The sequence below is a fragment of the Galeopterus variegatus genome, unplaced genomic scaffold, assembly GCF_000696425.1.
Source record: "Galeopterus variegatus unplaced genomic scaffold, G_variegatus-3.0.2 Scaffold284, whole genome shotgun sequence".
Taxonomy (NCBI): Eukaryota; Metazoa; Chordata; class Mammalia; order Dermoptera; family Cynocephalidae; genus Galeopterus; species Galeopterus variegatus.
The window spans coordinates 333,299-342,952 of NW_007726395.1; the positions used below are offsets into that span (position 1 = coordinate 333,299).

General features: G+C 54.2%; 2 protein-coding genes across 3 annotated transcripts in view; one reads left to right on the plus strand and one right to left on the minus strand.

Annotated features, from left to right (window-relative positions):
• LOC103585895 (taste receptor type 1 member 1) overlaps positions 1-8,625 on the minus strand; it is a 10,931-nt gene extending 2,306 nt beyond the window's left edge. The window contains exons 1-5 of one of the 2 annotated variants that reach the window (XM_008566998.1): positions 8,435-8,625; positions 4,957-5,263; positions 1,747-2,508; positions 1,097-1,309; positions 645-765 (exon numbers count right to left, since the gene is read on the minus strand). In XM_008566998.1, the coding sequence (XP_008565220.1) occupies positions 645-765; positions 1,097-1,309; positions 1,747-2,508; positions 4,957-5,263; positions 8,435-8,625 (1,594 nt within the window). The remainder of the gene's footprint in view (positions 1-644; positions 766-1,096; positions 1,310-1,746; positions 2,509-4,956; positions 5,264-8,434) is intronic. The other variant, XM_008566999.1, reaches the window with a different exon arrangement.
• A 793-nt stretch (positions 8,626-9,418) lies between these two features.
• The window catches only part of NOL9 (nucleolar protein 9), a 24,365-nt gene continuing 24,129 nt past the window's right edge, over positions 9,419-9,654 (plus strand). Inside the window, exon 1 of the mRNA XM_008567018.1 lies at positions 9,419-9,616. Within this exon, the coding sequence (XP_008565240.1) occupies positions 9,419-9,616 (198 nt within the window). The remainder of the gene's footprint in view (positions 9,617-9,654) is intronic.

Consider the following 9,654-nt stretch of genomic DNA (forward strand, 5'->3'; position numbering starts at 1 on the left):
TTTTTTTTTTTAAAAAAAAAAAAAAAAAAGATGACCGGTAAGGGGATCTTAACCCTTGACTTGGTGTTGTCAGCACCACGCTCACCCAATGAGCTAACCGGCCATCCCTATATGGGATCCGAACCCGTGGCCTTGGTGTTATCAGCACCACACTCTTCCAAGTGAGCCACGGGCTGGCCCCCTAATTTGCTTTCTGATCTCGACCTTCCATCACCGGGTGGGGCATGCTGCTTTTTTTCTGCTACAGACCTTCTAGTATCTGTATTCAGGCCAAGCCATTTGAGGTACTGGCTGTCTTTGGCATGGGCAATAGAAGGACTTTATACATATAGGAGGGAGGGTACAAAGGGAACCGTAGCTATATCTATTTGAATAAAAAGCTTGAATTCAGGATAAGAATTGTGATGGGAGTTCTCTAATAGAGAACATACCTTAGTCTAAGGCTTTCGGTTGGTTGTTTCTTTTTGCTTGAACAGAATTCAATCTGGTGGCAGGTGTCCTCCAACCTGTACCTAACTGGCAGCCCAGTGACCGGGGCCCTGGTTCTGGAGCGGTTGCACGCACATGGGGCCCAAGGGAGGTCCTTCCATCCACTGTGCAGCCCCAGGGGTGTGGCATCACTCGCCCACTCGCTGTTCACTCACCACTCTTGTTGAGGAAGGTCCCATTCTCACAGGGCACACACTCAAAGCAACAGTGGTGAAAACCCACAACTACTCGCCGGTACCCTTCAAGGCAGTTGCTGGAGCACACAGACTCGGGCACCTGTAAGAAGGCACAGGTTTTCTGCAACCATATGGACGGGCCCAAGTCAAGGGACATCTCACATGTGGAACAGATAATAGAATCTATCTCTATCTGCCCTTGTGGCTCACTCCCAGGGCAGAGCCCCCAATCAGGTGAACCAACGCCCAACTGGCATCTGTGAGCTAGCCCATGGAGCCAGCTTCCCTGCTTCTCTGACGGGCTGGGTAGAGTGATGGTGGTCTGGCACCTGAGGTCCCCCTCCTGGTCTGTGTAAGCTGTGTCAGCATCACCCCCAGGCTCCAGGCTGCCCATAAGGCGGTCACCTGGTGAGTAACCACATCCCCATTACCTGATTGTTCTTTCCATGCCACTGGATTTTGGTCTTATTTATGTCCAGCTGAACTGGAGACCTCGTGGAGGAGCCAATGACCCTGAAGGTCCAACTGGGCCCACTCCAGTCCCAGGCAATTATGTTATAGTTACTGATGGGGTCCCCATTGTTGTCAAATGTCACAGTGTCATTGTGTAGAAGAAAATTCACCTTGCGGATCTGCTCCAGAAGCTGAAACAAATAGATATCCTGAAGCCACAGTGAACAACACAAAGACGGCCTGGAAGCAAGTACCTGGGGCCTTCTTGGGCTTCCACCCTGTGTGGTTTCAGCCCACCTAGAAGGTCTGGCCCCTTCCTCAGAGCCTCTCCCCTCCTACAAAGCCCCTTGATCCTCTTACCAAGATCCTGACAAGGGGCCTCTAACAAAGGACTCCTTTACAGAGATTTTTAGCCCTGGAATTTGTCCCTTGATGCTTCTGAGGCATGGTGGGTGGGAGAAAGCAAGATTCAGAGAGGAGGAGACTTTGTCTAAGAGAAGATACCAGCCCTCAAGGCAGTGGTTTTTGTTCCCTCTGGCACTTAGGGTGGCCAGAGAGTGCCCAGTCTGCTTGTCTCAGGATTGGCTGTCCTCCCCCATACCGGGTGCCTGGGGCTGGACTCCCTTACCTGCCAAGGATAGACTTGGCTCCTGGAACAGGCTCCAGAGGCACAGCCCAGGAGCTGGTGGAGGCCATGAGCCACGGCGTACACAGCCTGGTACGTGTTGTAGGCAGAACTCATGGAGAAGGCTTCAAGCTTGGGCATCGTGTGTGCTGAGAAAGCATGACAATCTGTGCAGAGCTGATTGCTGCTGCACCAGGAATCCTCGGAGCAAGGCCTGGGAGCCTCCTTGTCTGCCTGGGCATAGGCCTCTTCAAACTCCTTTAGGCCAGTGATGAGCTTCTTCTGGATGGCCACACCCAGCACCATCCCAATGCCCCGGATCCCGGGCACCTCAGTAATGTGTCTGGAGATGGCCCAGGCTTCTGAGGCGATCCACACCTTGCCAGTCAGGTTGGTCAATATCACGGACTCGAAAAACACCCTGGCCAGCTGCCGACTGGAGAAAACTACCACGACGGTGGCCCTGACTTGGGCCAGGTGACACATCATTCTCTGCATCTTCTCATTGCCCACATGGGCAAAGGAAGGCACGGTGTCCTTGAAGGCAATGCAGATGCCATAATGGGTGGCCTGGTCCTCCAGTGCCCGCAAACCCAGCATCCCGTAGTCATCGTCACTGCCGACCAGTGAGATCCAGACCCACCCGAACTTCTGCAGCAGCAGCAATATGACCTCCACCTGGTGCTTGTCACTGGGGATGGTGCGCAGAAAAGAGGGGAACCGCCACTTCTCGCTGAGCATCATGCTGCTGGCCCCGTAGCTGATCTGTGGGGGTCCCATTCAGTGAGTTCAGTGGCATCGACCTGGACTGAAGGCCCCCCAGTGCCTGGCCCTGTGCTGGGTGTGGGGATGCAGGGAGGATAGAGACCAGGAGAGCAGAACATGACACATGAAACCAACAAATTACACCTAAAGAACTGCACAGGCTCCACAGGGGAGGCCTCTTGGAGAGGAGTGGGGATCTGCCTGGTAGATGAGGCAGAGGAGTCGCGCATTCTAAGCAAAGGGCACAGAACCTGCATACGGGGAGTGAGAGAGTGCTGTGTGTTCGGGACCTACAGGCACTTCAGTTTGGCCAGAGGTCCTGTGCAGGGAAGAAGGGGAGCTTGAGTAGGTCAGGGCAGGAGCCTTAACTCTCCATCTGAGGGGCTTGGTGTCTATCCTGTGGGTCATGGGGAGCCCTGAGGGTTTCCACAGATAAGTGATACATTCAGACTTGTGTTTTAGGAGTCTCTGACTTCAGTAAGGAACGTGTTCGAAAAGGCTCAAGACTAGAGTACCCTTAGGGGAGAGGGAGAACCCAAGGAGAACCTTTAGGAGTCTCATGAAATAATCTAGACGAGAGATGACAGTGGGCGGAATGAAAGCTGTGATAATGGCAATGGAGAAGAGGGGATGGACTTGGCAGCGTTTAGAAGGAAGTAGAGGCCTCGGTAACAGGGGAAGGCGGAAGGTAGGTGGCTAGGCCTGCTGGGTTTCCAGTCTGGATAGAGACGGTCGCTCTAATCACCACGTGGGCCGGCGGGGGTGGGGTGCAGGAAGAAAAGAGGCTGCTGTTGTGCAGTGGGGCAAGGTTAAACCACAGCATGCTGCGGAGATGCCAGGTGAGCATGGTGCTCAGAGGCCAGGACAAGAAGGGACTGAGAATGGGAAGTTAAGCCACGGAGCCTATGGCCTGCCTGGGGGTGGGAAAGGAGAAGGGAGTCACCTGCCTTCTCAGAACAGGTGGGGCAGGAGGAGCTTCTGTGCAGCCCGAGAAAGAGGTGCTGCGAGTGACAGCCAAGGGGTCATAAATGCCCAGGAAAGAGCGTCATAGGAGGACTGGTCAGAAATGTCACCAAGAAGTCCCATGAGATAAAGAAGGCCTGAAAAGCGCCCACTGGATTTGGAGAGCTGGAAGGCCCTGCAGCTCACAACAGGAGCAAGAGTGGAGGTGCTCCGCGGCCCGCAGAGAGAGCACGCAAAGCAGGGGAGCCTGCAAGCCGAGACGGTCCCCGGCCAGCTTGTGGGAATCCATCTGGTGAGTCGATGAGCACAGCAGGCGGCCAGGCCCGAGGGACGGGACTGGCCTCAACAAGGTGAAAGACGCCACCACCTCTGAGCCTGAGCCGGGAGGGAGGGCAGGCAGGCAGGTGTACAGCCAGGACAGAAGTGACTCCATTTCGTTAAGCCTTTGAATTTAAAAACTTGTTCTGTCCTGTAACCCAAACCACACAGCCTGTAGTTAATTGCCAGAAAACAATGACTCTTGTTCTCACAATGTACACAAATAATTAGAGAAACATTATCAATCCAGATGGCCACTCTTTACTAGCTTCCTAACCTGATCTTATTTGAGAATAACAGGAAGTGAACCCACGGAGGATGAAGTATGACACTGGTCACCTCCCACCCAGGAAGTTCCTCGATGACTGTCTGAAACACTCAGGCATGTCTGCTTGGTCACCATGAGTCAACTTTGCACCACAGACCCCTATAAAAACCCTTTGGCAAACCTGGGACCGGCGGAGATGGCCTTTGAGACACGTCTGCCATTTCCCCAGGCTGCCGGCGTCCTGATTAAAGGCTGCCTTTCCTTACACTAACACTTGTCTCTCAATTATTGGCTACTGAACAGGGAGCAAAGGGACCTTTGGGGTCTCGGCAACAGTGAGGTGGGGAGACGTGGAGAAGTTTATGGGGTGGGAAGTGAAGGGCGTTGAGTTCTTAATGGAGGCAATGGGGCCTTTGGACCGATGGAGGGGAGCGGAGCCCAGAGGGTGTACAGCCCAGCAGCGACAGTTCCAAAGGAGAATGGGTTTCCCAGGGAGGGCTGAGGCCAGGAGATCTGGAAGCACCCCTTGGAGAGGAGGGAAGATTGGGGCAGGGACCATGATGGGCAGGGACCTCTGCATTGTGTTTATTTTTTATTTTTTTATAAGATGACTGGTAAGGGGATCCCAACCCTTGACTTGGTGTTGTCAGCACCACGCTCTCCCAGGTGAGCTAACCAGCCATCCCTATATAGGGATCCGAACCCGTTGCCTTGGTGTTACCAGCACCACACTCTCCCGAGTGAGCCACGGGCCGGCCCCCTGCATTGTGTTTAGAGAGCAGTGTCCACCCAAGAGATCCAGGGGGCCACACTGGCCTCAGGGGGCAGCAGCTCCTGCCCACCCATCCCAGCCCACTTGCCAGAAGGGAGATGGGCAAACCTCAGAGGCTCCAGCTTACCAGGGGTACCAGGAAGGAGCCCAGCAGGGGAGCAGTGGTGGCAGCTCGGGTGGTTGTGTCGGGCCCAATCACGGCCACCACCTTGGGGGAATAGTGGGGAAGGCTTCTCTGGATCTCTATGTGGTTTGTCCCCGGCAGGGAGAGCACGCTCAGCGTGGCATACACATTGGCAGACTCTGAACACACGTCATACAGCTCATACCCCAGGGTGATATTGGGCAGCAGGGTCGTGGAGTTGTTTATCTCCTCAATGCCAAATCGCATGGCCTGCAAGAGGTGGTAGCCGTGGCCGTTGAAGCTGTCGGGCCTGTGGGGAAGCCAAGCAGAGAGCTGAGAAGGACAAGGCCCTGCTGAGACCCTGTGGCCTCCTAGAAGCCCAGGCTTTGGGGGTAGAAAGGAACCTCTGAGATCATCTGTCCAGTCCCCTACAAACATGACCTTGCCGTGGGCCCTGAAGCACACACTCAGTCCCTTCCAGTGGTTGTCAGCCCAGGGTGAGGTGGGGAGCAGGGTGGAGAAATGGACATAGCACGCTCCCCCCGCTCCCCAGGAGCATGTTAGCCTGTGGCAGAGGAACATGTTAGTGAGGGTCCTCCACAGAAACAGAATCAATGGGATATATATAGAGAGAGAGAAAGAGGTTTATTTTATTTTATTTCTTGGTGGCTGCCCAGTATGGGGATCTGAACCCTTGTCCTGAGAGAGATTTATTTTAAAGAAATGGCTCACATCATTGTCAGGGCTGGCAAATCTGAAATTTGCAGGGCAAGCCAGTAGACTGGACATTCTGGCAAGACTTGATATTGTGGTGTTAAGTCCAAGGGTTGTATGAAGGCAGAATTTCCTCCTTTTCCAGGCACCTCAGTCTTTTCTCTTAAGGCTTTTGACTGATTGGAGGGGGCCCACCTGCCGTATGGAGAGGGATTTGCTCCACTCGGTCTATTGATTTATATGGGTTTTTTTTTTTTTTCTTTTTTGTCTTTTTTCGTGTCCGGCAACGGATTGCAACCCTCAGTGTCGCGCCCGTACCGGATCGGGACCGGCAACGGGATCGCAACCCTCGGCGCTGCGTCCGCACCTCGCTCAGCCAGTGAGCGGGAACCGGTCTGTATGTGGGATCCGAACCCTCGGCGGGAGCGCCGCCGCACTCCCAAGCGGCGCACTGTAGCAGTGCGCCACCAGGCCGGCCCTTATATGTTAATCTTAATGACACCTTAAAAAAATACCCTCATGGCCAGCTGCAAAAACACCCCAAAAAACAAAACCTTCACAGCAACATCCAGACTGGTGTTTGACCAAACTACCCTGGGTACCATAGCCAAGAGGAATTGACGCATAAAATTAACCACCACACCTGTTTAACCTTGTTAAATGAGTGCTTCTCCCCAGGACACTTATGAATGTGTTGACAGCCTCTGTACCTTGTTGCCCCTACTTTGGGAACTGCTGTCTGGAACGCAGCAGGGACAAGCTGGGGATGTGGCTCAGCCCTGTTAAAGAGTACACTAGCCTGTTCCATTTTCCAGCCTCTCCACTCGTTAGAAAGTTCTTCCATTGCTTCTTTCACCTCTGTCCCTTGAGTCACTCAGAGGGGGCTCAGTGCCTCCAGCACGCAACAGTCCTTCAGTTATCTGAAGCCAGTTTTCATGTGTCTTCCCCCTCTCTCTGCCCCACCCAGCCCATCTTCCCAGACCATTTTCTTTTCCTAGTCTCCCAGCTGCAGCTCTTTGGGCTGGTCGTCATGCACCAAGATTTCCAGAACTTCCTCCTGGGCCAGTTGTCGGGGGTGCTTCACATGTAGGGCATCTTGCAGCCACGCACTGACAGCACTCTCCTGCCTCCAGACCTGTCATTTGCACGGTCTACAAGCAACTGTCTTCTTTAAAAGCGAAGCAGTTTTTCTGTACCTAGACCATTTGACTTCATGAAGGCACCTACTTAATTTATCTTTGCTAAACTCCTGAAGAATCTACTGGTAGTGAGTCTCCCCTTTCTGCCCCATGGAGAACCATACTTGCCGTCTGGGAGACTCTAAGGAGTTTTTTTTTTTTTTTTTTTGTCCTTTTTGAGACCGGCCGCACCGCTCTCAGCCAGTGAGCGCTGTGAGCGCACCGGTCATCCCCATATAGGATCCGAACCCGCGGCAGGAGCGCCACCGCACTCCCAGCGCCGCACCCTCCTGAGTGCGCCACAGGCTCGGCCCAGACTCTAAGGAGCTTTGAACTTGGGTAGGAGTGGGGAGAAGATGGAAGGGGGGAAAGCCCACTGTAGGTAAAGTGAAGGAAAATGGTCAGGGCCCCTCAGGTGTTAAGAATATTGCCGAGCATTTGATGTAAATATGCACATGTGTCCAGGTATTTTTGTTTGTTTGTTTTGTTTTTACTTAAGAGATGACCAGTAAGGGGATCTTAACTCTTGACTTGGTGTTGTCAGCACCACGCTCTCCCAAGTGAGCTAACCAGCCATTGCTAAATAGGGATCCGAACCCGTGGCCTTGGTGTTACCAGCACCACACTCTCCCGAGTGAGCCACGGGCCAGCCCTTCCTTAGTTATTTCATTTTTTTTTTTTTTCTTTTTGTCTTTTTTTACTGACCGGTAACAGGATCGCAACCCTCGGTGTTGCGCCCACACCGCGCTCAGCCAGTGAGCGGGAACCAGTCTCCACATGGGATCTGAACCCTCGGAGGGAGCGCCGCCGCGCTCCCAAGCGGCGCACTCTCCAGTGCGCCACCGGGCCGGCCCTTCCTTGGTTATTTCTAATGTAATTGCACATTTGCACCTGGGTGTTCTGGGTTATGGACTTAAGTATAAAGGATGAGTGGCTCTGGTCCACAGGGGCCCCCACCCCCAGGTGGGGAGGTGGCCACTACTGCTGCTAGGGGCTGTTGCTGCAAGCTGTTGCTGTCAGTGCCCCCGGGATGCCCCTAGAGGCTGCTGCTGCTGCTACTGAGGACTGAACTCGTGTCATCTGCCAATGGCTCCTGGGATCTTTCCCAATTACCTAGAGCACGGACCTGCTTGTGAGGAATCTGGTGACCCAGTCTGTACAATGGGTTTGAAGGGTCTGTGAACCCTAGCCCTTACAATACAAATGGAAACTTAGTATAACTAAAACAACAAAACATTTTGCCCTAGTTATGAGTTGCCTAGCCATACAACTGGTGTAGCTTTACACCCACTTGCTTAATCCTAGCCAGCTAGTTATGGCACAAAGCCAGGAAACAATTTCAGTTACAATACAACCCATTCTAACAGCAAGGACAAAATAATGTACCACAATGTGGAAACTGGCAGAAGTGTCTGGGAAGGTCCAGCCAGCACTTACAGGTGCGACAGGATTGATGGGGAGGGACTGGGTGTAGTTCAAGTGGCATCCACAGAGACAAGAGGCAAGGTCCTGGCTGAGGAGGGGGCAGGCAGAGGGGTCCTGCAGCCACAAGTCCCACTAAGTGATGGTTTTCCCAGCCCCTCACTCACCTGTCACAAAGGGTCACCTTGGGTCTGCGTCTCACCTGCAGACACTCAGCATGGAGAGGGAACAGGCCTGCAAGCAGGTAATCCCCAGGCAGGCTGAAGTCAGGAGAGAACTCCGTGGCTTGGCAACTGAAAGCCCAGCAGCAGGAGATGGAGAGCTGCAGGCCGACCAGGAGAGCTGCCTGGAGTAACATGCTGGCCGGACGCCCCTGTGCCCAGCATGGCAGAGCAGCACCCTCTAAGGAGGCCGGTTCCTTAAATAGAATAGACAGCAGCTGCCCAGACGCTTCTCAACTTCATGCCTGTGAAAGAGGTGGGATGAGCCCAGTTGTAGAAACCAGGTTGTTTGCCTTGGCCTTCCGGGCCTGTGGTCCCACTCAGGAACTGGGCAGGGCAAAGGCACAGATGCAAACTGGGTGGCTGCCAGTGACCCATCCTCTGGACGGTTGTGGGTTCTGTCCTTGCTCTGTTGTGTGTGGCTTTAGCTGGCTCAGGAAGGGAGCCCTGGCATTTTGGTGAGAGGCAGGAGGCTGCGACACAACTTCCCGGGCTACGGCTACGTGAGGGACTGGGTGGGGAGGATTGCTATCAGGAACCTGCGAGCTTTCGAACTTCTTGGCTGGATCTCAGTTTACCAGATGAGACATAGGTTTGCCAGCCCTAACCCCCCAGCACCCAGTTTTATTTCTGAGGGAATCATCATAGTTTCACCTTGTTATCCAGGGTTGCTCCCTTTAACCTAAAGACAAATGCATGCAAACCGAAGAAGGTATGCAAATAGACCAGTTTTGTTTAAAATGCTAATCCTGGAGGTTTTTCTGCAGGAAAAAAAAGACCCAGGTGGATTTCCGGAGAGCTGGCCCGGTGGCTGGGCTCAGGGTTTCTGATTTTCCCTCTCTAACCCGCCGGGTGGAGCTTTTGCATAATGTAAATAGCAGAGATGCCCCAAGCGGGCTGGCGCCTCCGCGGGGTCAACAGATTCCCCTCATGCGCTGCCGGGGGCCGCCAGCAGAGGGCGCCAGCGGCTCAGAGGCCGCTCCTTCCGGCGTCTCGACGGGCCGCGGGGCGGAGCGACGTCATCTCGCGAGATTCTCGCCTTGTAGGCGCCGGCCGCCCAGCATGGCGGACTCGCTGCTGCTGCCCAAGCGGGGCCCCGGCCGCCCGACTTGGCTGCGGGTCCGCAAGGCCCGGCCCCAGCTCGTCCTCAGCCGCCGGCTCCGCCG